At 48.6% G+C, this 27,671-nt stretch overlaps 2 protein-coding genes across 4 annotated transcripts in view; one reads left to right on the top strand and one right to left on the bottom strand.

The window, feature by feature from the left end:
- Nucleotides 1-14,616, top strand: part of adgrb3 (adhesion G protein-coupled receptor B3) — a gene marked incomplete at both ends in the record, with an annotated part of 102,355 nt that extends 87,739 nt beyond the window's left edge. For 2 of the 3 annotated variants that reach the window (XM_084471020.1, XM_084471018.1), the window contains 12 exons: nucleotides 246-396; nucleotides 2,698-2,767; nucleotides 3,391-3,457; nucleotides 4,146-4,231; nucleotides 5,337-5,435; nucleotides 6,209-6,380; nucleotides 7,044-7,139; nucleotides 7,934-7,973; nucleotides 10,368-11,125; nucleotides 11,779-11,814; nucleotides 12,680-12,784; nucleotides 14,425-14,616. In XM_084471020.1, the coding sequence (XP_084327146.1) occupies nucleotides 246-396; nucleotides 2,698-2,767; nucleotides 3,391-3,457; nucleotides 4,146-4,231; nucleotides 5,337-5,435; nucleotides 6,209-6,380; nucleotides 7,044-7,139; nucleotides 7,934-7,973; nucleotides 10,368-11,125; nucleotides 11,779-11,814; nucleotides 12,680-12,784; nucleotides 14,425-14,616 (1,872 nt within the window). Of the gene's footprint in view, nucleotides 1-245; nucleotides 397-2,697; nucleotides 2,768-3,390; nucleotides 3,458-4,145; nucleotides 4,250-5,336; nucleotides 5,436-6,208; nucleotides 6,381-7,043; nucleotides 7,140-7,933; nucleotides 7,974-10,367; nucleotides 11,126-11,778; nucleotides 11,815-12,679; nucleotides 12,785-14,424 lie in introns of all 3 variants that reach the window. The other variant, XM_084471019.1, reaches the window with a different exon arrangement.
- Nucleotides 14,617-19,712: 5,096 nt separating this feature from the next.
- Nucleotides 19,713-27,671, bottom strand: part of lmbrd1 (LMBR1 domain containing 1) — a 49,419-nt gene continuing 41,460 nt past the window's right edge. The window contains exons 15-16 of the mRNA XM_084470308.1: nucleotides 21,924-22,015; nucleotides 19,713-21,361 (exon numbers count right to left, since the gene is read on the bottom strand). Coding sequence (XP_084326434.1) covers nucleotides 21,251-21,361; nucleotides 21,924-22,015 — 203 coding nt within the window. The 3' untranslated portion in view covers nucleotides 19,713-21,250. The remainder of the gene's footprint in view (nucleotides 21,362-21,923; nucleotides 22,016-27,671) is intronic.

Below are 27,671 nucleotides of genomic sequence, written 5' to 3'. Positions count from 1 at the left end.
CGCCACAGTCTCCCCCTCGCCTATCGATTACACGCTCGCGTCCTCCTCCCCACGTCTGCCCCGCGAGGCCATCCAGCGGAGGGCTGGACCTCATCTTCCCCCGGGATGAGGTTTGATTGAAAACTCAGACTCGGATGCCGTTTCCAACCTGATGCTCATCTGTTCTGTCCTGTGTGTGTGTGTGTGTGCGTGCGTGCGTGCGTGTGTGTGTGTGTGTGCGTGCCGGCCAACTTGGACACCTCCAGGGCGTGTGCACGATGACCACGGCCTTCCTGCACTTCTTCTTCTTGGCGTCGTTCTGCTGGGTGCTGACGGAGGCCTGGCAGTCCTACATGGCCGTGACGGGGAAGGTCCGCACCCGGCTGATACGCAAGCGCTTCCTCTGTCTGGGCTGGGGTGAGTGACTCAGTGCCGCACGCTTTTCTATGTTTTCTATAATTTCTATAGTTTCTATAGTTTTCCAATGCGGCATGCGTTTGCTCCGGTGGCGAGCCGTCCTTCCACCCGGGGTTGTATCTCTGTCTGAAACGTATTTTTTGTTGGTTGAAATGTTGCGGCGTGACGTCGGATTGTTTGGTGTCGGCGGTGAAGGCCAGGGCGCTCCGCACTCGATGGTCTGATTGGTTGCGGGGGAGAAAACCGCTTGGGCCGCAGGCTCTAAAATGGCGGGAGGCTGCACTCTTGTTTGTGAGAATCCCATGCAGGGCGGGGCATGGCTGGGATCTGTAGTGTGGGGTGTATCTGTGGGATGTACAAGCATGGTGTGAAATGCCTCAGTCGTAGAGATCCGCCATAGAGTGTGTGCTAGTGCAGAGAGACTGAAAGCAGATTCTTAGCTCACTGTTAGAACATAATCTAACCTGGTACACGACTCCACGCTTACAAATGGATAAACACACACATGCAGACACACACACACACACACACACACACACACACACACACACGTAAATCTTTATTTCTTAGCATTTATTCTAATTAACGCATACATGCCTCTTACCCATTCCATAGCCTCTAGCCCTCTCATTGCCTCTTAGCCTTTCACAACTTACATCATTTATAGCTGGCAATGACCTGGGGTGTAAATATTTTTACTTCATATTTATGAAGAATACTGAATAAGAATCCTTCTTATTCAATATTATCTTCTTATGCACCATCCTCACCGAGTCACCTTCCTTCTGTGTGCAACACGTCTGAGCGTCCTTGGGTTATGAATATCCCATGTTCCTGTAAGCAAGCATTCGCACAGAGAATAATGAGAAGCCAGCCTGCTGTCTGGCTCCTCACCCTCCTCCTCTCTGTGGGAAAAAAGCATCGGAGGCGAACATGCCGTCTTTCAAATAACTTCTATAGTTTCCTATAATGGGATTGGCTCAAATGCACTCTGAAACCCCTGTCCACAGGGCAGACTTATAGATTTTAGAAATATGTGAGAAAATAAAAAGAAAAAAATTATCTATTTGATTAGGAGGGAGCCCACACTCATTCTTCTTGTTACCTAGCAACAAACAAGGCTCTCCTCGTCATTGCAGTGCCACTGCTTGCTGTAAAAGGAAGGAACAGAAAAAAAAAGACAGAGTCTGAATTTCAGATGGCGAGGACGTTTGATCAAATATCATTAAAATCATCTTTGGATGATCAAGAATCTAATCTGCTCTCTGTCGAGCCTCAAAGTTAATAGTTTTTTTTTGCTTTGATGCCATGTAACGTCCCGATGGGGGTATTTGCCGTTAACGTCGGAACACGCAGTCTTTTCCTGCTCGCCTCGGACACGCACAGTTGACGCAGTGTCGCCTTTCTGAACACACGTGTGTTCTTAATCGCGTCTCGCTGAAACGCAGCGGGTTAACCTTGGCTGTTTACCACATGGTGATTTATGAGGTGCCTGTGTACACTAGGCTCTCTTTAGCCCCCCCCCCCCCCATTCGCACACCTACACGCACACACACACGTACACGCACACACACACACACACACACACACACACACACACACACACAGCTGACAGGCACTGAATTACCAAAGGGGGGCCCTTGCCATGTGTCTCCAGGCACAGACACACACACACACACACACAGACAGACACACACACACACACACACACACACACACAGCTGACAGGCACTGAATGACCAAAGGGGGGCCCTTGCCATGTGTCTCCAGGCACTGATTGCATCTGCAACACCTGCCCCAGCGGCCCGAGAGGGAATGTGTTAATATTCCGGGCACACGGGTAGCCAGCATGGAAATGCAACAATCCATTGCACAAATCAATATCGAGGGGGCAAAGATTGGAAATACCCGTCTTATAGATAAGACTGAGGGTGAGAGGGAGTGGGAGGGCAGCAAAGTGGGGTCCCTTATTGGTATTTTTTGTGAATGCATTTATGCTGTATTCTGTAGTGTCGTCGTTGCCTGGCGAAGTGTCCCTTAATGCCGTCTTGTGAGACGGTATTGGGGGACGCCGTTGTTATGGAAATGCATGGATGCCTCATAGCGTACCGTTGTTAGCGTGGTGGTTTGTGGTATTCTGGCGGCCCGCTCGGGGCAATCTCCCCCAAATCGCTCACAGGGGTATTTACTCTGTGTCGAGTTAAGCTTTTAGGAAGATCCGCCATTTTGCAAGCATCTTCAAAGGCTAATGCGGCGGTTGATGTATTTGTCTGTCTTTCTTTGCTCTCTTTTTTTTCAAAGGATTACCGGCCTTGGTTGTCGCAGTATCAATGGGATTCACTAAAGCAAAGGGCTACGGGACCCCCCAATAGTGAGTCTGTCTGTTCCGTCTCTTCCCCCCCCAATAGTGATTCTGTCTGTTCCGTCTCTTCCCACCTGCCGGATGCCACACTTTATTTCATGAACCCAGGCTGTGACAGCTCAAATATCTCCTGTGTGTTAGGGGCTAACCCTGAACCGTGTCTGGAATAAGTAGTCCAGGATAAAGGAGACTCGACGGGACGGAAGGAATTGTTAATCGGCTCCTTTTTTTAGCAAACGTTTACCTAGTTTAAAACGGCCTCAAAAATCAACACGGGCCTCCTCGAATTTCAATTCAGCTGTGCGAGGTGGCTCCCAATTCTCTATTTTGAAGAGCATCACAGCTGGACGGTAAATGAGTAAACAATGCTTAAAAACTCTCTTTAGCACTACATTCATTTGTTGTTTTTTTTATCATTTTTTTCGCTGTAGTAAAACATTGATTTAGTTTCAACTTTGTGGAAATTAAACCACAGCATATGCCGGCCTGCTCCCCTGGTACCGGGGGGGGGGGGGCGGACAGGATGCAGCTGTAGGCCTGCCCTGCCGCGTGCAGCGCGCGCTCAGTCCCGCTCGCTGGATGGAAATGCTGATTTCTACTGTTTTCTGCTGCTCCTATGTGCCGCTCTGCAGCTGCTGGCTGTCTCTGGAAGGGGGTCTGTTGTACGCCTTCGTGGGGCCCGCGGCCGCCGTGGTTCTGGTAATTATAGCCACTGTGTATTTACCTTGGTTGTGAAATGCCCTTTTATCATTGTTTTCTTTTTTTTTTTTGAACAAAACCAAAAGACGACTGGCGTCTTGAATGAATGAATGCGTGTTTTTTTTTGTCGTTGTCGGGGTGGAATAAGCAAAAAACAAAACGACACCCTTCCAGGCGTAAACGGATGACGCGGCTCCGATTAGGACGAGCCGACACGGAACATTCCTTTCGGTCTATTCCTGCGTTTGTTTTGCTGAAATCCTTTTAGCCCCCGGATTGATTCTCCCCCATCAGCTTTTATAGACGTGGTTAATATCTTCACGTACGGCCCCCGGGGGCCCTTCCACTGTGTAATTGTCATGACGCAATTGAAAGATGTCAGGATCCTCGCAATATCTATTCCATAAAGCTCAGCGGCGAAAGAGAGATGCAACGTAGACCGGGAGATCAATCTCCATGAAGATTAAAATCCCGGAAACGCGCAGCGGGGAAAAAAAACGGATAACTGCGCGCTAATAAAATCAATGTTCTATCACCTTCTCTGTGCAAAAATATATTAAACTGTGAAGGGTAATGCTTTGATGATCCCCTGTTCGCTCTCTCTCTCTCTCTCTTTCTCCCTCTCTCTCTCTCTCTCTCTCTCTCTCTCTCCCCCCCCCCCTCTCTCTCTCTCTCTCTTTACCCATAGGTCAACATGGTGATCGGCATACTGGTGTTTAATAAACTGGTGTCCAGAGACGGCATCCTGGACAAGAAACTGAAGCACCGGGCAGGGTATGACAGCACCTTGCAGTTAGTACTCGTTTTCTTCCTTTTTTCCCCCCAACACTGCCTCTCGCAGACACGCATATATACATATGTATATTCTGCACGGCTAACCCCCGCGAGTAAAAATACACACATCCTTTGATTTTCTCTAACATATGGAAATTCCGCCTCCCCTCCCCTCCCCTCCCCTTCCCTCTCCGGTCCCTCGCCTGCATGCGAGGAAATTAGAAGTATACACATAAAGGGGTCATGGCTCCCCCGGGGACTTAGGTGGCGTTCGGGTTTTCTCTTGGCAGAATCAGTCCAAGATAAATAGGAGGACAACAGGGGAAAAGGGAGAGGAAAGGCACATCTTCCACACGCGCCCAGCGCACTACCGGTGTGCGCGGGGGGGTGCAGCCGTAGCAGAGAGTACGAGAAAAGAAGTTGCCGCACACTCCCGAGTTCCAATAGTGAGGACGTTTGGTTGGTGATAACGTTGCGGCCTACAAAGGCCTTCGTCAGGTCACACGGTACATTCAGACAAACTAATTCTCAGTCATTTTATAGACTGGGTCAAAAATCAGAGTCTAAAAACACTAGGAATTACCATGCTGGATTTAAACACTTCTGTTTAACACTTGATATGACCTTCCACTGTTTTTCATTGATAAATACTCCAATGTCGACACAACTATGAAAAACACTGAAATATTGTAAATGACCATTGAACCGTGCTTGTGTAACAAACCCAGCTGCTATATTCAGTGGTCCAGTCTCTTATCGATATGTTGAACATGTTTTATATTGATATTGATCAAAAGTCGATCACAATACCATCATTTATTGTCTTATTGCCCAGGCCTAGTTCACCCTCTGTTCCAGTGTCTCTCTCTGGTGTCTCCGTCCCATAGTGCCCTCTGTTCCAGTGTCTCTCTCTGGTGTCTCTCCGTCCCATAGTGCCCTCTGTTCCAGTGTCTCTCTCTGGTGTCTCCGTCCCATAGTGCCCTCTGTTCCAGTGTCTCTCTCTGGTGTCTCTCGTCCCATAGTGCCCTCTGTTCCAGTGTCTCTCTCTGGTGTCTCCGTCCCATAGTGCCCTCTGTTCCAGTGTCTCTCTCTGGTGTCTCCTCAGGCAGATGAACGAGCCGCACACGGGCCTGACGCTCAAGTGTGCCAAGTGCGGCGTGGTGTCCACCACGGCACTGTCCGCCACCACCGCCAGCAACGCCATGTGAGTAGGGGGGGGGGTTTGGGGGGGGGTTGGGGGGGGGGGGGGAGATGGGTGTCGGACGGTAGATAGGCCCGGCGGGGGAGGGAGGGTGGGGGGCGGGGGGTGGTCCGATGCATCACCGGGGCTTGTGCGCGGGCAGTGTCAGGGTGGCTCTGGGACCCCCCCTCTCTCTACCCCCTCCCCTCGCTCCCTTAGCGACCTCCCCTACCCCCTTCCAAGAGTCTGGATACAAAGCACATCGTATCTTCGCGCGTCCGCGTGGCGAGTCTTGATTTCGCTCGTCCCTGCTTGATGTGTCAGTGCGCCGTTTTAAAAAGCGTGAACAAAAAAAACATTTCACACCTTTTTTTTTTCTTCTTCTCCCCCTTCACTTCCTCTGAACCGTCCTCCTCCTCCTCCACCGAGTGACCTTGCGTCCCTCTTTCCCCTCCTCTCTCTCTCTCTCTCTCTCTCTCTCTCTCTCTCTCTCTCTCTCTCTCTCTCTCTCTCTCTCTCTCTCTCTCTCTCTCTCTCTCTCTCTCTCTCTCTCTCTCTCTCTCTCTCTCTCTCGGCTTTGTGTGTAGACGTTTCCCTTCATTAGACCGTTGCCATGCGTTACGCGTTGCAGCGGGTCTGTCATCAAGCGGGGGCCGCCGTGGCGGGGGCGGATGCACGTGTCATCAAACGTATGTTTCATCTCAACACAGACAATAACAGGGGGATTTAATAAAGGCTCCTCTCTCTCTCTCTCTCGCTCTCTCTCTCTCTCTCCCTCTCTCGCCCTCCCTCCACAGGGCGTCTCTGTGGAGCTCCTGCGTGGTGCTGCCCCTGCTGGCGCTCACCTGGATGTCGGCCGTGCTCGCCATGACGGACAAGCGCTCCATCCTGTTCCAGATCCTGTTCGCCGTCTTCGACTCGCTGCAGGGCCTGGTCATCGTCATGGTCCACTGCATCCTGCGCAGAGAGGTGCCCGACCCCTGCTTCGTCACACCTCGTTCCGCCACCGTTCCCGTTTTTCCCATGATTCATAGCGGCCCCGCCGGTTTTTCCATTTCCGGTCGAGTGCTGTTTTACGTCGCGGCTGGCACATTGGCGCCGCTGGCGCGTGTCTTGAAGGCGACGGCGGCTGTTGAGTGGAGCCCGAAATCATCCTCTCACTGAAGTACTACCCGCTACGTATTCTCGCTTCTCACCGGAAATGGGAAACCCCCCGACTGGTCGTCATGGCGGCGCGCATTGTTTTAGCCCGGAATAAGTCGGATTCGTAGCTCGAGACGCGCGCGCGCGTCACGGACGTGTCCGCAGTCGCGCTATAAACCGACCGGTCCTGTCCCGTTGAGTTGCTCGCCTGCTTGGTTAGGTTGGTTTATTTGTTTGTTTGATTTAGTTTAGTTGACTACTTATGTGACGTTGCCACGGTGCACTATTGCACTCTATGTCTAGACGGAAAGACTGCAGAGAATTTGCGATTTGCACGTCTCCGCACTTCCACCTTGATTACAAGTTCCACCTTGATTACACATGTAAGTCGTTATTGCACATGGTATTAGGGGACTGTGTTTGTGTGTGTGTGTGTGTGTGTGTGTGTGTGTGTGTGACACTAAAGGGCCGTTGTTCCCTTGCCGCTAGGTACAAGATGCGTTCAGGTGTCGTCTTAGAAACTGCCAGGATCCAATGAACGCTGACGCGACCGGAACTTTCCCCAATGGGCACGCTCAGATCATGGTGGGTGGAGCTATCCCTTCTTATCTTTTAATTGCAACAGGTGTGGGCGTGTTGCGTGGCTATGTACCGTGCTCAATGTGCACACACCCACACCTGTTTCGGTTGTGTTCTAGCTTGTACTATTATTTCCTTATTGGTATGGTATTTTATTTGGGTTTGACGTTGGCTCATATGATTTGGTTCAACTGAAACCCACAGTTGCAGCTTAAACGTGGTTTAACAGGGGCTTAAAGCGCAACAAGTCCATTCATTAGATTTAGTTTCTGCGTCCTGCCAATGTCATGTGCCCATCGTGTATAATATGGCTCTTATGGGAGAATAGGGCTGGCACTGACCTTTAAAATGCAATATGATCTCCAGCTAACTCCAGCACAATGTCGCTGGCTCATCATTTCAACGCTAGTCTGCCCTTAATATTTGTAATGCTCCTCCATTTGCAATATATTGCAAATGGTTTTCACAGTTGCATAATAGTGTCAGGGTCGCCCGGTTTAATACAGCCATTAGCAGCAACCACCTACAGGTTTTTTTCTTTTTTTTTAAGGAAATACTGCCTTCAACAATTAGGACTGCCGAACCCCTGAATTACTTTACATGAAACGGATTGAGTTTACATATTGATAACAGCGCCAGAGATGAATATTGTCCTTTGCATATTCCAGAATGTAAAATCGAATCAGCCTTAATCTTGCTTTTCATTTAATGGAAGGTTTTAAATCCATGTACTGGCGCTTTCACGTGACTGCACATCTCGTTCTTTATATGGCTGCTTGTGTGCGTTGTTCCACCTGCAGACGGACTTTGAGAAGGACGTGGACATCGCCTGCCGATCGGGTAAGGACAGCTCAAACCTACCTTCTCTGCCTTCCCCCCCCCGATGCAGAACCAGACACCGCCCGGTCAGACCAGGGAGCTGTTGCATAACTAACATTGCATTTTGCTCCGTTGTCAGGGCCACAGACTTTTCTTGTTTTCCAAAAAAAAATGAATCGTGTACACTAGCAGTGCTGCGTGTGCATTAACTCGCACAACGTAGCGCCCGGCGCCCGGCGCCCGGTCGGAATTGAAAAAGCAAATTGAATTGACTGCTGGGCCCCCCCCCGGTTCACCTGCCCTGCGGAAGTTGTGCAGAGGACATCTGAATAGAAATAGCTTCCTCCTTTTTGTGTCTTTTTTTTTTCTCCACCATATAACAGCAACGCTTTTTTGAATCGCGATATTTTTATTATTAAAACATCCATTTTTGAGTGACCCAGGCGGGCAGAATTTTCCTCTGGTATTCCTTCAATTATTCAGCGGCAGGAAGATATTTCGTTGGGCGGTCCCTGCGACGGGCAGGCTTCCATCCCTTCGGGGGGCCGCATCAATTACTTATTAACGAGCGCATGTTTTAATTAACGGTAAGGGTGCGGAGACGTTTATATGATTATCATTTTTTTTTTTTTTAAGTAAGGGCCCCAATGAGAGGCTGTGAGGGCCTATTTAAGCCAGGGGCCGGCGTGGAGCCGAACAGGCTCGTTCATTACTCGCTCTCAGGTCTGAGAACCGCAGCCCAGGTAAAGCCCCAGGGGCCGCAGTAACAGCCGCTGTGTACCCGCCGGCCCCCCCCCTCCCCTCCTCCCCCGTGGAGGACCAGAAGCCGGGTGTGTGTGTGTGGGAATAGTTGCAGCGCGAGGAGATGGAGATCTCCCCCCCTCGAACAGACGGACTGTTATGATTTTGGTGGAATTATCCTAACAAGAAGTGGCTGTGATCACGGAGTACTTACTCTGCAGTGATTTGATCGAGAGCCTCATGTCCCCCTGTCACACACACTTGAGATGGGGTGTGTTGTGCAAGCCTCTTCAGAGATGGGTTACAATCGGCTCCGCCAGGCCGGGGACACAGAGGGGGGGGCGACGGGGGGGCCGTCGGCTCGTTTCCGCTGGCACTGAACAGACCGTGCTAACTGGGGGGGGGGGTGGGGGGGGTGGGGGTGGGCGGAAGCTAAAGAGAGCCTGGTGTACACACGCACCTCATAAATCACCATGCGGTAAACAGCCAAGGTTAACCCGCTGCGTTTCAGCGAGACGCGATTAAGAACACGCGTGTGTTCAGAAAGGCGACGCTGCGTCAGCTGTGCGTGTCCGAGGCAAGCAGGAAAAGACTGCTGAAAAGAATGTTCCAACGTTAACGGCAAATACGCCCGCTAGAGGTCCCGCCCCGTCGTGACGTTTGCACGGCATCAAAGTGAGGAAAAAACAAGGCTGTGGCCACGCAGCGGGATGTAACTATATTTCCGTTACATTTGAGCGCTGTTCTAATTCCGCGCTGACCTTTTTGTCAGCGGATAGATCCCTTTATTCCAAACTCAAGAGGCGGACATGGAGAGGGACGGACGTAGGGTAAAGTCCCTACTTGTGGTAAAAGGTTTTTTTTCTAATGGGATTTTTCTTTGGGTGGCGGGTGGCAAGGCAAGGTGACCATAACCACATTAGGAGATAAGGGTGTCACTATTGGGGAGAGGCGGGGGGGGGACAGAGGGAGGGAGAGAGAGAGAGAGAGAGGGATAGAGAGAGGGAGGGAGTCAGAGAGGGTGATGTAATGAGCCCAGGGAAATGTATTGCGTGTCACCAAAAGTGACCTGTGTCAGTTCCTGGCAAGTTGAAGTCACAAAAAATGGGAAAAATGTGGAAAGTCACACACCAGGCATATTTATAATTTATACTGTCAAATCCATACAAATATAACAAAATACAAAAAAAAAGAGAGAAAGAAACCGGGGAAAAACAAGCGCAAAGACAAACCCAAGTTTAACGTGGAACTGTCCGGCTCCGTCCGGGTCCCGCACGACGCCGTTCACCCCCACCAGGGCGTCCCCCCCCCCCCCCCTGTGGGTACAAGAACACCCAGCTCACCTCGCCCCTCTCCCCTACACACACACACACACACACACACACACTGCCAATACATATGCACAAGTGCACACTTATTTGTATTTTCTTATTTGTATTTTGCACTACTGCCTGTCATTTATATGACAAATGTACTTATTGTAAGTCGCGTTGGATAAAAGCGTCTGCTAAATGCCCTAAATGTAAATATAAATGTATTTGCACTATCCTCTCGGCTGCCGTAACCCTGCTGCACCACTTCCCCACTGCGGGACCAATAAAGGATTATCTCATCTCATCTCATCCCTCCCCCCCCTCCGCCCCGCCCCGCCCCGCCCCGCCCCCCCTCCCGCAGCGCTCCACAAAGACATGGGCTCGTGCCGCGCCGCCACCATCACCGGCACCCTGTCCCGCATCTCCCTGAACGACGAGGAGGAGGAGGAGCAGCAGCAGAAGGCCTCCGAGGGCCTCAACTACTCCACGCTGCCGGGCAACATCATGTCCAAGGTCATCATCCAGCCCTCGGCGCTGCACATGCCCATGGGCGTGGGCATGGCCGGTGGCGAGCTGGGCGACGGCGGCATGGGCGGCGGCATGGGCAGCATGGGCGGCGGCGGCGGCATCGGCGGCGGGGACATGCGGCGCGCCGTGTACCTGTGCACGGACGACGGCATGCGCCACGGCGAGCAGGACATGGGCGGCCGCGACATGGACGGCCAGATGCTGGAGACGGACTATATCGTGATGCCGCGGGCGGCGGGCGGCGGTGCCGGCGCCGGCGCCGGCGGCAACGTGCCCACGCTGCTGAAGGACGACTGCAAGATGGGCCTGGGCATGGAGGCGCTGGCCCACGAGCGGCTCATGCACTACAAGATGAGCCCCGACTTTGGCGGCATGAGCGCGGCGGCCATGGAGCACCTGGGCCTGGGGCTGCAGGAGCAGCAGCAGCAGCAGCAGCAGCAGCAGCAGCAGTACCCGGGCCCCCCGGAGCACATGCAGACCCTGCCCTTTGAGCCGCGCACCGCCGTCAAGAACTTCCTGGCCGAGATGGAGGAGAGCGGCGGGCTGTCGCGCAGCGAGACGGGCTCCACCATCTCCATGAGCTCCCTGGAGGTGCGTGCCCCTACCCCCCCCACCCACCTGCTTCCTCCCGACGCTTGGGTTAAAGGTCCCGTGACGTGCCCTGCCGGGTGTGAGTGGGGTGAGCCGTCGCAAGCGTCGTCTGACATCACAAGTGGGCGTGTCCACCTAGACGTGCGCTGGGTGGATCAGTCCACCAGCCGACCCGGTGGACCGTAGCGTAACGTAACGCTCATCCATCCGTCACACGTCTAGGTGGACACACCCACTTGTGGTGTCAGAAAAGGGCAGATTTTCAAAACGGCTTGTGACGGCTAATCCCACTCACACCTGGTGGTGTAATATGTCCCCTTTAAGGTCGGGGGGGGGGGGGGGGGGGGGATGAAGGGCTGTGGTGACTGCCGTTTTGTGATTGGATGAATTTAGGACCACAGGCTTACTGATGTGAATGAATGGATTCAGGGATGTATGCTGACTGTTTGAGTCGTAGGACGTAGGACTATAGGCCTACTGTTGGACATGAATGAATGAATTAGTCTATAGGCCTAATTTTAGAAGTGTGAATCCAGTGCTATATGGTCCATCGTTGATATATTGTATTAGAAGGCTGTTAGAGTTTGAGTGTATGCACCGTCAGCCAGTCAGAATCCAACTAGCATCATGTTCCTGTACCCATTCCTTTACAGAGAAGGAAGTCTCGGTATTCGGACCTGGACTTTGAGGTAGGTGGACGATGGTTGAATGCCCATGTAGTAGGGAGACCTGGTGTTGCCTTTATGTTTGCCGTTTGATTTACCATTACTTTTTCGTTGCACTTAAGCTTATTAGAGTCGCATTGCACCGACACAGGCAGATTTACCGACGTGCTGAGTAGTTAAAAAGGAAAGGCAAACGCTGTAAAAGTGACCAAAAAGGTCTTGCAGCCCTCATCCACACTTTCTCCCATCTGATACATGCATTCGCTGGACTTTTATTTTGAAAAAAAAAAATGAATGCTTTAACAATTCATTTGCACTTTTCACTTCTAATTTTTTACCACTGATTTCTTCCTCGATTGTAACGGTTTGCAGCATCAAGTCAACGCAACAACAAAAAATAAAATAATAATAAACAGGGAACCCTAAACAGAGAGACGGTTCCGGCGTTTTCTTCCTGATGCAAACCCCCCCAATCAACATCTCCTGCATATGGAATAACGTGCACACTTGCAATCGAAAGGAAACAAACAGAGGGTTATGCGGGCTCCTCCACGGCAGTGCAGAAGGCATTCCCCCTGCGTCTGTGAGGCCCAGCGTCAGCGCTTTACTCCTATCTGGTAAAAGCCCCAGTGATGGGCTGCTTTATAAGATAGCGTCCCTACCAGACAGAGCGGTTGTGCGTGCCGTCCTACGGTATTTGCACAGGGCTACGCAGGGGCTTCCCTTTACACCGCCACTTGATTATATATACGCAGCGGCCAGCGCATATTTATTTGTTTTTTCCGGCCCCGCCAGCAAACTGAACACACGAGTAAATTGAGTTTGGTGTGTGACTGTGTTTTGTAAAATGATTGGCTTTCAATACAAAACACCCTTTCTGCTATTGCAGAAAGTCATGCACACCAGGAAAAGACACATGGAGCTGTTCCAGGAACTGAATCAGAAATTTCAAACCCTGGACCGATTTCGAGACATACCAAATATGGGCAGCATGGTGAGTAACAGGAAATCAAGGCGGGTGGGCTGTCGGCCAATTAGAGCGGATCGGCATCACCCAGTAGCCTGTTTTTAGATCTACATCCGGGGCGCAGGGACACAGAGTGTGTGATTGTGCAAATGAGCAGTTAGCCGGCTAATGTATTCATGTGGAAGAGAAGGCTCCTATATCTAGCCGCCTTGCCAACAGCTGGCAGGAGGGACTTTGGGGACAGGCCGGGCCCCCCCCCCCCCCTGGCCCCCCCCTCTCCACAAGGGCCGGTGTTAGGGAGCGAGAGAGAGAAGGCTCGGCTGTCTCTGGGCGATCCACTCGCCAGTGCATCCATTCCCCCCAAACCCCCCCCCCCCCCTCCCCCCCCCCCAACGCAAGGCCATGAATGCACTTTTATTTACATGCTTATCCCCCTTCCCCCCAGCTCCCCCGTCATTAATCCACGAATGCATGGCAAACGATTCTCGAATCGATCCACCTCCACACAGACACGACCAGGGGGGGGGGGGGGCGGGGGGGGGTCACGCTGAGGGTGGGGGTGGGGAGGCGACCTTCAGCAGGAGAGACTAAAAAGTTTGAAAGTTGGATGTTGACGTCATTTGTTTTTCAATTTTTTTGGGGGGGGGGGTGGTTGGGTTTGTTGGTTTCACTGATCTGCGGTAGGCGAACAAGAGCGTTGTGGGGGGGGGGGGGGGTGTACCCGTTAGGATTGTGCCGCCGATAGAAACGATAGAAGCGTTTTTCTCCCTGTTTGAGGCGTAACCCCCTAAAAGGACCAGCATGAGACCACTATACTAGTATACCAGTACACCACCAATACCACCCACCCCCCAACCACACCCCTTTTGCCACAACGCACCACTCCTTTGCTCACATTTCAATCACCCCCACAGCACAGTGTAATTTGTTGCTTGTTGCTTAGTTACCACTGCAAGGACTTTTCTTTTTCTTTATCCAAAAAAAATAATAATTAAAAGCGAAAACTAGAGCCTCACTCACCCGTTTTCCTTTCTTTCCCAAACGGTTTTCCACTGCAGAGGCCACTGCAGACTCTGGTAACTATTTCATATTCCTTCCACTGGGGTTCCTCGGTTCATCCATCAATCATCGGTTTTGTTTCCCGCCGCGTGTCTTTGACTGGGATCGGGGCCAAGTGTGGTTAATGTGGGCCATACGTTCATACATCATTTGATCTCTCATACACTGTATATATGCATGTGTATATTAAATATGTATATACTGTATATAATCGAGTGACTCTATTGGCGTAAGAGCCACATATAGTGTATAAGAATCAATACAGTAAGGTACATTTTCACACAGAACACATCGATACATTTCTATGAGCCCTATTTTCTTGCAAATGGCGCTAAGGAAAGCCTCCCACATCACAGCACACACACACACACACACACACACACACACACACACACACACACACACACACACACACACACACACACACACACACACACACACACACACACACACACACACACACACACACACACAGCCGGCGGCGGCGTGGATGTTGACGTAGAAGCCGGTGTCGGGACACATGTTGGGACACCAGGGAGGCTTCACAGACGCAGCGCAACTAACCTCCCCTGTCGCCACCCCACCCCCCCCCCGCCCCGCCCCTACAGGACACCAAGACAATGCCAAACAAGAACCCATGGGAGAGCTACAACCCGGCCTGCGAGTACCAGAACTACGCCACCATGAATGTACTGGAGCCCGGCGCCAAGGCCCCCCTGGAGATGACGGCCGCCGAGTGGGAGAAGTGTGTGAACCTGCCCCTGGAGGTCCAGGAGGGGGACTTCCAGACGGAGGTCTAGTGCCGGAGGGGGAGGGGGGGGGTGTGCTGGGGGCAGGGGGAGAGAGGGAGGTGGGGGAGGGAGGGGGGGGGGGTGGGGTGGCAGGGAGAGGATGTATTTTGCACTGAAAAAAAAGCAACTGACTTTTTGAAAACAGCCTTGGCGTACATATCTGGATTATAAGCGCGGCGGCGGCGGGGACATTATGTGCCAATACCGGTGGAGCATCAAGAGGAGGAAGGAGGAAGGAGACGAGGAAGCGAAACAAGGACATGGGAGACAGGCAGGGGGGGGGGGGGTGGTGGGGGGGGAAACTCCATCAGTGTTACTTTTTGTATTCTCACTAGTGTACTTAGTGTGGGGGGAAAGCCTGGTGTACAATATTTACCATCACGTGTTTCAAAACTATCTGTTGAGGAAATTGGCAAAAAAAAAAAAAAAAAAAAGGAACAAAAAAATAAAAGGTAAATCTCGCGTCGGAACAACCTCGAAAAGTAACTGACATGCCATGTCGTCCCAGCTTCGTCGGGTCCAGCTTTGATTTCCGAAAACGCTCGGCCCGGAAGCACAATGTATATATTTATGCAGGTTTTTAAAGAGTTTATAACAGTCTGTTTGGCCATTACTACACTTTTTACTTTATAATATAAAAAACATGGAAGGCAAAGAGGGATTTTTTCTTCGTCATATTAAAAATGAATGTTTGTCAAGCTACATTCTTCATTGCTTTAAATGCAATAAAGATAATACTCACTTTTATATAAATAATATATTTCACAACTTTAATACTGCAGAATCTGCTTCAAGGACCCCCAGGCAGGCTCACTCATCTGCAGCTGTATAAAATATTTAAAAACAAAACGTTGTATGGTGTAAATAAAATTTTGTCTACATATGTTTTACTCGTGCCAATTTATTTTAATGAGAAAAAAAAATGCCAACCTGATCAGAGTTCTAGCGAAAAATGTTAACATTTGAAAAGGAATGTAAATAAAAGAGGAAATATGTTCGTACTGCTTCAGCGCTTGTGTCAAGTTTATGTGGTTCCGGTTCCCTTTTTTACTTACAGACTAAGTCCCATCAATCCCATCTCATCTTATTACCCTTCCAGGACTCTATTTTTCAAATGACTTGCACCTCATTTCAACTCCTGCCTCTCTGAAGCAACTGACCTATCTTGGAGATGGCTGCCCTGAAATGTCCCTCGGTCCTCTTGGAATAAAATGCACTGGACTGTTTTAAGTCAATTATGAGAGACGGAGAAAGAATAGTTGGTTCCGTTTATCCTGCACCTCAGACGCCACCCCCGGGCTCTGATAAATGTCAGCTTCAGGTGAAGAAGGAGCCATCTCTGCTATCACTTAAAGCACAGCTGAAAGTCTCTGAAAGCTAGAGCACTGGCTGACTCCCTTTCACACATCTACACCCCACACACACACCAACCTCCATATCAGATTTCTATACTTGCTGGGGAAGAACTTTCGCTCTCTAATGGGTTTTTGAGTTTTTGCTTGTGTGTGAGTGTGTGTGTGTGTGTGTGTGTGTCTGTGCCTGCAAAAGTTTGACTGGATAAGATCAGTCAAGATTTGGGAGCAGCGGGAGATAGCGGTGGAGGTGTGTGTGTGTGGTGTCTTGTCTGTGTGTGTGTGCGTGTGTGGGAGCACCACAATGCGTGGCCCTCAGGATGAAGTGATGCTGGTCCCAGTTCCGTAGAATGAGAGCGAGAGAGTGATGGAGAGAAAGAGGGTGTGACTGCATCAGCTTAAAGCAACCCGGTTAAGAGGCGTGGCTGCCATCCAGAAATTGTGCATGACGCTCCTTTCTCCTCTCCCCACAGAGGAGATGGTATCGGTTGCCATGGTATCACAGGTGCTCGCGCACGTGTGTGTGTGTGTGTTATGGGGGAGGGGTGGCGGGAGATCTAGAGATATAATGTACATTGTGAGCTGCCGATGTACGGGTGGATGCAGAGACAATTGACAGTGCGTAACAATGCCGACAGCCAGTCGTAATTAAATGAATTATGGCTGACTGCCTCGTAAAAAGCTATGTCCTGATAGCTGCGTTTTGCAGAAAGCACGTGGGGGACTTCGTTGGACAAACTGCTACTCCTCTGCCTTTGATCGTTTTCTTATCATCTCAGTCAAAGATCATGGTAGCGTGAAAAGGTATTATTGAGCATCGATTAGGTTATTGATTTTTGGAATTGTAACATCTGGGAAGTTCCATCATTCCTGTGCTCGTGCAGGGTAGAGGAAAACAGAGATGCAGAGACCGGACTCAGGGTTGGTGCGGAAGGAAGTTTTACTTCATGAAAACACGTGACAGCAAGAAACCTACAACAAACCCGGAATCAACTAACTTGGGCAGGAAACATGGAAAACAGGTGAACAGAAATACTAAACAGGTTACACCAATGACACAAACCAGGATCAGGTTATGAGTAGGTTTGGAGCAGGATCAATACAATATGCATGCACTCACTCATGCAGTCATTCCTGTTATTGTAGGCCGCTTTGGTCAAAGGGGACATATTATACAACCAGGTGTGAGTGTGATTATTACAGGCCATTTCAAAATCTTAGTGACATCACAAGTGGGAGTGTCCACCTAGATGTATTCTGGATAGATCAGTCTACCAGCCTCACCAGTGGACTGTAGCCAATGTTGCTTATCTATGCATCATACATCTAGGTGTAATCTCCCACTTGTGTTGTCACTAAGGCAAAGGAAAAGGCCAAATTTCAAACGGCTTGAAATGGCTAATCAAGCTCACAACCTGTGGTGAAATAGGGGCCCTTTAAAGGAGTCTACCAAACAGCAAATATATACTGTGGCAAAGTGCCAGAAAAACACAGTCTGGTATAAGAAGCCTTTAAAGCAACAATCTGTCGATATTACAGTATGGGTGCTCACCAAACAGGGCTTATTATATTTAATGTGCAATGATACACGCAAGGGTGGTATAAATAGAGTACCGAAATGCATCCAGTTTATAGTCTTATTAAAATCGTATTAGGCTCTTAACCACTTTAAAGTTAACAGTGTAATGCAGCATGTTCAACATCCCAAATTAATGTTTCCACCGGGCCTTTGAATAAAAAGAAAGGCATAAAAAACAGTTTAATCCTTTGTGTCTTAATTTCTAGGCCTATGAACAGCGTTATTGACCATTTGAGACGTAAGCTGTAGTAAGTTTTGCTCCATACAGTTTATGATTGAAGTGGCCAGGAAACCAAAGTCAAGCTATTGCCTAAAGCCTTTGACTGAAACCAACTCCATTCTACCACTTTGAGCTACATCTTCATCATAATCTTAAGACAAATTAGGAGTTGGTCAAGCGTGTAAAACTTGTTTAAAAGGCATCTCAGCCACTCATTTATTGTTTTTAGCATCATGTGTCATACTGATGAATGAGTTCTCGCATCCCCCGGATAAAGATTGCTTACTAATGCTCAAATGGAAACAGCAACCGTCTCACTGGGGGACAACAAAATGTATTTTTAATATCTTGTAAATTACACAAACTCTTGACATCTCATTACAGAAGTGAGAATGTGTTCTTCGTCCATGACCACTACACATCAATTGTGCTTTTTTTTAATGGCCAAAAAAAACGGGATTGGCCCAGATAATATACTCCTCGTCTCCATTCGGAGTGATGCTCCGAGGCCTCGCGAGAGTTGATGGAATGTGGTGAATCCCCCATTAACCGCTGTCACCATACCGCAAGATAACTCATCCGATAACCGTCTGATCGCGGGTGACTCACTTTGAACTGTCCCCGAATCCATTGAGTTAGAAAAATCACAAAGTATTCCGGAATGAGTGCTTAAACAAAAAAGCAATCACAATCTCGGCTATGCAAATGCGAAAGAGAGGCTTGACCTTTGTGTAAGATAATTGAGCGGTATCAATGGATTTCTTGTATCCACTTCACTCTGGAACAAGGCGGGACTCGACGGGACGACTGAAGGCAAATTCAATTTTTTCGCCCGCCTAACTTCAGTGAAGTATTAAACCAGGAGGGTCACAGAGGGAACGAGGCTCTGTGCTTGTTTGCCCGCGTTCCTCCTAACAGCGGGGGTGCGTGTGCATGGAGCGCGGGCCTCCTATGCATCACTGGAGGGGTTAGAGGAACCCCCCTGCCCCGCGTTGACACCCTGCTGACACTCGCCTAATACTTCTGCTGGGCTCTTTGAGGTAGAAACACACAACTCTGATATGAATTATTCCCCCAAGTTTCAGAGGAAAGTTGTGTGTTTATTAACTTGGAGGATGCCAACTTACAAATGACGTTTGAACTAATATTAATGTATACAAACCATACTCAATTTTCCAATTGATACCTAACATTTTACATTTACGTGTCCTTGTCCCAGTGTGATTATATATGTAATAAGCATGTACAGCACGGAACAGCCTAGCCCTAACCTTAACCCTACCACTCTTTCCATAACCAGTGTGTTACATGCTGATCCATAACATAATCGCATATTGTTAAACGCATTCCCGTTACATTAATTATGCTCACTCCCCTGTTACAGGACACTAAAGTAAAGTGTATTCGATATCTTTATATTTTTGTAATATATCAGGTCATGACTGTTTTGCGGTCTATGTAGTTGGGTTTCTACATGGACATGGCTGTGATAACCAGCTCCAGGGCGTCTCTTGTTAACAGCCCTGTCCCCGGGGCTGTCTGGGCGTCTGCCCTGGACGGCTGTTTTATGTGGTGGTTGGGAAACTGAACTGGGACATGTTGACAAGTGTACTGGACATGGCCAAATACTTGTCATTGGGGGGGGATGACTGCGGTAGGTCCCCAGGGGCCCGCTGAGTGGGTAGGTTAGGGGGGGGGGGGGGGGGGGGGGTGGAAACTGGCTCGCTAACTGCCATTGATTCACCTTCTCTGGTGTCAGAGGCTTGTCTCTGGAGGTCTGTGTCCTAACTAATACAATACAGACAAACACAAGTATGGGATTTCATTATTGGTCAGATAGATGAACTAGTGGAGTAATTATCACAGAGTGGCCCCTTCTATTGTCCTACATTAGAAACAGGATGTTTAGTTACTCTGAACTTATTATCAAATCAATGGTAAATAAAAATGTTGATAAAGTTGGTAGTAACTTTTCTTTTTATTAGGGCGGACATTTTACATTTCCAAATTAAGATAATTTTAAATATATTATAACTTCCACATGTTTCACTCTAGAATAGGGCCATCTTATGCTCAACATGGTTGATAAAAAAACTGCAACAATAAAATAGAATACAAATAAATGTAAAGGTTGCTCTCCATTAAAATAACACACTTTCATCTTAAACAACAAACCAAAATACTACAAGAGATCAATGATGAACAAGAAAGTGTTTAGTCTGATGAAATCATATTACAAACAAATATTGCTTACTAGAGAAAGGTGTGGAAAAATTTTTCATCTCTTAGACAGTTATTAAATGACCGAAGTAGCAACCTTGGCTATATGCTTATCCAGTCGGATGTGCTGATTACTGATTAGCATATTTCATACAATATCTTTTTCATAAATACACATTCAACAGTGTCAACTGTTTTATTCTTAATTATTCTCCCAAATGTGCACACACAAGTATATACTGTCCAGAAGACCCTTTCAACCATTTAAAGAGGCTATTTACGCAACAACAAAAAAAAACATTTTGCAAACTAGCAAACCTCCTCAGGTTAAATATAAGCAATTGTCCCCAAGTCCTCTAGTCCAACTGTATACAACCTTCAGAGTCCAGTGTATCCTTCCTCAACAAGTGAAATTCTAATCAAACTAATCATACCGCCATGTTTGCAATCCTGGTGTCCATATCCCCGGTATCGTGCCGAATCAAAAACAAAAAAGCTGTATTATCAAAAATTTGTGTGGGATTTCTTTGGAATAATGGAATGGCAGTATTGCACAATAATAAAGAATATAATCATAAGTGATATATGATCACACCTTTTTGACCAGTGACTCATCTATCACCAGTGACTCAGCAGCAGCAGCAACCGCTCTTGCTCCTCTGCGGGTCCCTGTGACATGGAGTCATATATTCAATGGCTGTCAGCTCCCAGTATCCCAAAGCCATCTGCGATACCGGCCGGGGGAGACACGGCAATCAATGGGAGTCCTTGCATAAAGATCCCAGGGGACGCAACGCCTAAAACGCCGGGCTAAAGTGGGCGGGACGCCGCCGCAATGGCGTCTAAAGGACAACAACAGAAACATTGAGCGATCAGAGTCCGGAGAGGAGCGGCGCATTCGGCGGTCTGCTGGTGAACACGGCCGGTCGGAACGCCCTCGAAATTATACGCGACGTGGCTGGAACGCCCACCGCTCCGGGACAGCAGAACATGACAGACAGATTGAGAGACAAACGGACAGAGGGGACAGACAGACGGATTGAGGGGACAGACAGACGGATTGAGGGACAGACAGACAGAGGGACAGAGGGGCAGACAAAAAGACAAGAGACACACTGACAGAGAGACAAACGGACAGAAAGAGAGGCAACGAGAGAGACCGACAGACAGACGTTCAGACAGAGGCCGAGAGACAGACCGAGAGACATTCAGACAGGCAGACAGAGAGGCATCCAGTCTGAGGGGCATACCGACAGATGGACAAGGGTTATTTTAGTGCACATATTCGTCGTCGCTCATGTCTGAGTCATCAGCCTCCACCTCTCCCTCGATCACAGACTTCTTCCCTCTGCAGCAGGAGACCACCAGGCCAATGAGGAACACCTGCGGTCCGCCACACACACACACACACACACACACACACACACACACACACACACACACACACACACACACACACACACACACACACACACACAGGGTTAGGCCGCCGGCATGGGATTCACATACCATCACATCATTTACGTCATATTATCATTCACATGAATACTTCTGAATCTATATTTAGTCTATGCATCTCCATTGGTTTCCACCGCTTACCAAATTGACCAAATTGTTATATTGTCAAATCTTTAATGTTTTTCCTCGGTAAACAGATGAAAGCCCAACAAGAGGTTTTCCCTCGAGCTTTGCTATTTACACAAAAAGCCAATGTTTGGGCATTAGCTTGTTCCCGTCACGTTTAACGCAGATCGACGAAGCAACTGATTTGTGTCAGCGCCACATCACAGCATGCACGCACTGGGGATCAGACCGATGGCTTTCAATGACTTTCACTCTCCTCGTTCAATCCTAAAGGGAGTGATCGATCCTGAGGTCAGGTGTGCACGTGCGATGGCTTTCAACACACTGCGCCACGCTCTACGCGCATGCTCGCATCTCTTACCCCAATGAACACCCAGTTTCCAAAGTAGTAGATGGTGCTGAAGAACCAGAACTTGTGCAGGAACAGGTAGGAGCGCGTCACCACGCACTGGTCTGGAGTACACAGGGGGAGAAGGCACACAGCGGGCGGGGGGGGGGGGGTAAAGATGGTATACGGTGCTACGGTCAGATGTTCAAAAAGGTGTGCGGTACGTTAGTTGTGGTGCACAGAGCAAGGCCGTCGTTATGCTTTGTGTACAGAATGCTATTGAAAAAAACATAGATGACACAGGTAAACGCAGGTGCACACACACACACACACACACACACACACAGACTTCCTACTATTCGGGGTCCACTTAACACTACCACCATTATGGGGTCCACCCTTTCCAGTGCTTCTACAGCTACACAAAACATCAGGCAATATCATCCTGATCACAAGTATCACTTCAATTAAGCAAAATTGTAAACTTTAAAAAAATATATTTTTTGCCAAAATGGTGGGTCCCCGTTTTTAACATTGCTATCTGTCCAGCTAGGTTCTGTCGACCACGGCAAGGCGCCGGGGGTAGAGGACAGCAGAGTAAAACAACGTCTTTCTAGCGGGCTCATCTTAGCGTCTAGAGGAGGACCAAACATTGTTGACGGGAGCTCCACATCCAAACGAAACAACTGTAGGGCCCCATCCCGTTGGTGTGCAACCCATGACTGGGCCCCACAAACCCACATCTGTGAACACACACACACACACACACACACACACACACACACACACACACACACACACACACACACACACACACACACACACACACACACACACACACACACGAATACCATGTGTGTGTGAAAGTTTGGCCCCTGCTAAACAGCCTTAAAACAAGCTGTTTAAGGGTAAGGCACACCTTCTCGCTCTTCCAGAACAAGAAAGCCCGCGTTGGGAAGCCCGTGTCTGTGTGTGTGTGTGATGTCAGTGATAATTCAACACCCTTCGGAGCTGGGATAATTAAAGAGCACTCAGCTAGATAAGTTTCCCCCTACACCTTTAGATTTCTTCAGGGAAATCAATTTGGATGCTTTTCAATAGGATAAAAGGACGATGAAAGGACTCTTGTACACAACACTTTGCAGAGGCGCGGCTGATCTACCAAACATGCTGTCTGCTTCGATGAGCTCTGGGAGCACAAAGTCCAAGGTAGCATAACGTCTGCGGCTGTGATGTGCGCGTGATGCTTCCCCCGCTAGGTGATTTGTTACCTCTGTTGCAATTTGTCTTTTGAAACATCCCTCACTCACAGTAATTCAAATGATTATTAACAGCCGTCCAGATGGGTTTAATTCAGGTTCCACCATGGCTGCTGCGATTGTTGGACTGCCATCAAGAAGACAATCAGGCACTCCGTCTCACCCTTATAGTTTTTTACTTAATGATTAATGATTATTATTATTTTTTTTTTTTTTTTTACACATCAGTCAGGAAATCGGTTCCGCTATTTCTTCTTACACATTTCCTCCACGCATGAGAAAATAATGAGCTAATTACATTTTCGCATCGCGGAGATACATTTTCCCCTTACTCAAAGCACACAATGGGTATTCACCGCACTGTATAATTAGCGTGCGTACCCGCTAAAAGCAGCCCAAAGCGTCGGATGAAAACCACGCGTCTCGGATCAGAGGCAACCGCGGCTGTGCGGCGGGGCCTAAGAGGTGGATGCTGCTGACGAACCCAGAGAACACACCTAACGCTACGAAGCGGTTGTCGTTTTGCAAACCCACTGCAGGGCTATGTGGCGGGCTGGGAGGGTTCTTCCTCAAAGGTTGATCCTCTCTTTCACAGCTTAAGCACCGCTTTGGAGGCGAGATAACGGCACATTAGTCAAGCACTAAATATCTAAATACCGTCGACTGTTTGGAGATGAATATAGAAATAGCGGATCATTTAAATATCCATCCGGATCCACTCCTTGCCACAAAGGGGTTTGATACATGGAGAACATGCACTTCCAGTACATCTAAATCCAGCTATATGTTGTACTACCTATTCTCATGGTTCATTTTTTAATCCCTCCCTTCAATGATAAGCACACAGCCTTTCTTCACAACTAATCTGTACAATGCTGCCAAAATGTAAATAACTTCTTTATTATTCAAAACCAAAGTTAACGTTGGAACGTGTTTGACTTATCCCCTCCAAGTTAGTAGCCGGTATATTTTCAGTATACTCAGTTGGCGTTCAGTCCATTCTAACTGGCAGTCCCACGAACTGACTGCCAGTGGGGGGGGGGAGGGGTGTAGATAGAAAGATGAGACACTCCCCCGCTACAGGAGGCTGTTGTCCTGCCCTTTTTTTTTTTGGGTTGATATAAGTTGAATAAACAAATCAAAACAAACCAAATATCGGCCATCGGCTAAGGCTGATGAAAAAAAATCGGTATCGGCCCTAAAAAAATCCATATCGGTCGACAGCGCTGCAATAGGGCGCCGCTCTGTTCGATCACATTAAACACGGCCCCCATTAGAGAAACGGGATTGACTTGACTTGGACCAGGTCTGCTGGAGAATCTGTCTGAGCCCGAGGGGAACCAGGGCAGCATTTACCAGGGCAACTAGCTGGACGATTTGTCTGGTTTCCAGGATAATGACACACCATCTCACCACTGAAATGAATGCAGTCACACAGCCATAACTTATTAACTCAACATCATAAGCCTCTGCTACTGCAGTCTCTTTTCAGAGTCTTACCAGCGTAACATATCAGCCAAGAAAGAGCGATATCGACCCACCAATGGCGTTTAAGTACAGAAATCCACTCAAGGTCTGGACTGTGACGTGCTAGAGTTCTCGAAGCGAGTGCATGATATTGTATCTTTAATAAAAGAGCCCTTGACAAATGAACACAGACTATTTCATCATGTTGTCGGATGAATAGTGGTCACTTGTTAATGTTTCTTCCTTAATGTTTGTCTCCAAATGAAGAGCACATCTTTTTAATTAGCATAAACTGAATGTGTCGTGGCACGATGCAATGTGCCTCGTCTCTGAATACGATTATCGTCGCCGCGCTGCACAGCCAGACAGTCGTCCTCAGAAACGTCTTCAACGTGTTAGTCACCGCCGGCCCCGACCTGGCGGGACGGTCCATGATCAGGAAGTAGAACCTGAACGGCGACAATGTCACTTTCTGTCAAGGCTTAGTTTAATGAATAGGTTTTTACTTTTTGTGTGCTGTAGCTAAACTAATTGAAATGATCTCGTCTTGTTAAAAGCCCTATACCTATATATTTTTTATACTACTCAAACCCATTTTATGTGGACAAATCAAACCATGACAAAAAGGGTAGTACCCATTTTTTTTGCCAAGAATATCGAGTCTCACAGCTAGGCGCGAGTAGCTTCCACGTCATAGTGCGAGATGTGTGTGACTTCCCTCTGTTGTTTTACTATGAGCCTTTTATAAAAGTTGGCTCAGAAACGGTGTGCCAATGCATAAGTGTCACTGTAAACACATGAAAAGGCACCGGAGTCGGTTGAGGTCTTGGCTACGCTTCAGCCCTCTCCCTATGGCTGTGGACTGAGGGCCAATAGACCGTCTCCAAGACTGTACAGCGTGTTATCTTCCCCTTGCCAAGGCCTGTCCTTGGGATACTGGCCTCAGCCAACGCTGGCACCGCGGCGGACGTGTTTCGTTCCAAACTGGCACCGGCATATGTTGACTTTCCCTGGGATTCGTTGCATGGATATGCCCCCAAAAATACACCACGGCCATCGCCACGCGTGCCTTCTCTTTGTAAGGTCACCTCACCGTTGCTTTGCCGGTCGGTAAGGTCAGAATTGCTTGTTAAAAATGATTTTCCAGACTATGTATGAATACGTTGCAATGTATTCACTGTGTTATATTATAATGGTTTTAACCGAGGCGTAACCGGAACGACAAAGCCCATGTGATGTGATTGAAATAAAACCGACCCCAGTGCAGAAACGTGAGGAGGGAAATGCATGAAGGAGAGAGGATGTCCTGTGTCTGTCTGGCTATGTGAGGGAGCCATCTGGAGTATCAGGCCGCTCCCTGCTGTGTTGCTCCTATCACACTGTTTCACACACAGCTCTCCGCTCTGACTACATTGACCCTCCTATTGGTCCCGGTCTCTAGGCAGACTAAGCCCATTCAAAACCACCAACACGGGGCTTAAAGTGGACTCAATAGTACACACGTTTAAGTTTTTTTTTTTTTTTTTTCTCCTTCAGTTTTACAGCATTTCCTGATCCCTGTAGTTTGGATGTTGAAAGAGCGGAAAGTGGGGATCTGGATTAAGGATGGCGCTCTTTGTTAGAAGGTTAATTAAGCAGGGTACCAGATGAGCTCTAAAGCCCAGCCAAAAGGTCATCTTCTGGAAGACCATCAGGCATTAAAAGAAGGAACCCCCCGTCTTGGCCTTCTCCTACCCCCCTCCTACCCAGCATCCCGACGTATCGCTCCTCCGGCACCTCAGCCATCTGTAGCGCTCCAGCTGCTCCCCTGAATTACAGGGCTCAGGACGGGACCCACAGATGGTTCTCAACAGTGGCCTGCCTAAACATATTACCATGTACACCAGTGACCCGGTTCACCTTGAAACCCACACTCGCACCCCGCCCCCGACCCAGCGAGGAGGGCAGCTCAGGAGCCTGGAGGTAATCTCACCTTGGGTTTATGATACTGGACCGGGAACGCTCCCCTTTTGGGCGAGCGTGCCGCATTTACGGACAACTTTTCATCAGAGCACACCGCAGAGCATTTTCTGTCAATGTCAGTCAGATCCTTCCCCCCCGCCCCCCCCCCCCCCCCCCCTCCCTCCTTTTCAATATCTCTCAATCAAAAACACAGCCAGGAAGCTTTGATTTTCCTTCTGTCCAAAGCTGTTGGATTTGGGATGAATGCGATTTGCTTCGAGCCACAATGAGCCCCGCATGAATAAGCACACGCCATTTGTTGAGGGTGTACTTCTGGGCTACCTTTAGTCACAGACGATGACATCTATGGAGCTCTACAATTATTTAATATTAAATTTGTTGTGATTACACAGGCTTCATAATGGCAGAATGTCATTGCAAGGTTTGACTGAACAATTGCTTTTGTCAACATAATCACCTTGTATTCTGTGGTGACAAGCTCCACGGTTAAGCAGAAAAATATTTGTTATTTCAAGCCAGGAGTATATAAGATGCATTTCTCTTATTCACATAAAAAAAAGAAGGGATTTCAGCTGGGTACAGCAGAAAATGAAAAGCCAAATAATTTGAGTGGGTGTACCGGTATTATGGAGCTGGGGAGAGATGGCACGCTGCCAGAAGCCACTTTAACGCAAAAATTATTTCCACCGACTGTGGGGTCGAGCATTTGAAGATAAAAAATATGCCACAATAAGAAATATGACGGATATGTTGGGCACAATCATAGCACGAGGGGAGGAAAACCTAGGCCTAAATCTCCCTGTTGATAAGGACATTCACAAGACGCAGAGAAGAAGACTATCCATTAGCTGCCAGCTACAACCTGTCAAAACATCAGAAACCGTCAATCCGTGCTCAGGCTTACAGATACATGATATCAGAACGCTCCACTCGGATTCAACGATAAAACTACAGGCGACATGATGCTTCCATCAACATCGGAAGAAAGCACCCCTGGTAGGAAAAGGACAATTAATTCCTGTTGGTGTTGATACTGTCTGCTGTTGTGTGCATCCTCTCCCGCCTCAGTGGCAGCCAAGGAAATCACAACTAT

Source organism: Micromesistius poutassou (assembly GCF_964030765.1).
Source record: "Micromesistius poutassou genome assembly, chromosome: 7".
Taxonomy (NCBI): domain Eukaryota; kingdom Metazoa; phylum Chordata; class Actinopteri; order Gadiformes; family Gadidae; genus Micromesistius; species Micromesistius poutassou.
The sequence above is the reverse complement of the archived record's forward strand: the minus strand, read 5'-3'. Positions and strand labels throughout refer to the sequence as shown.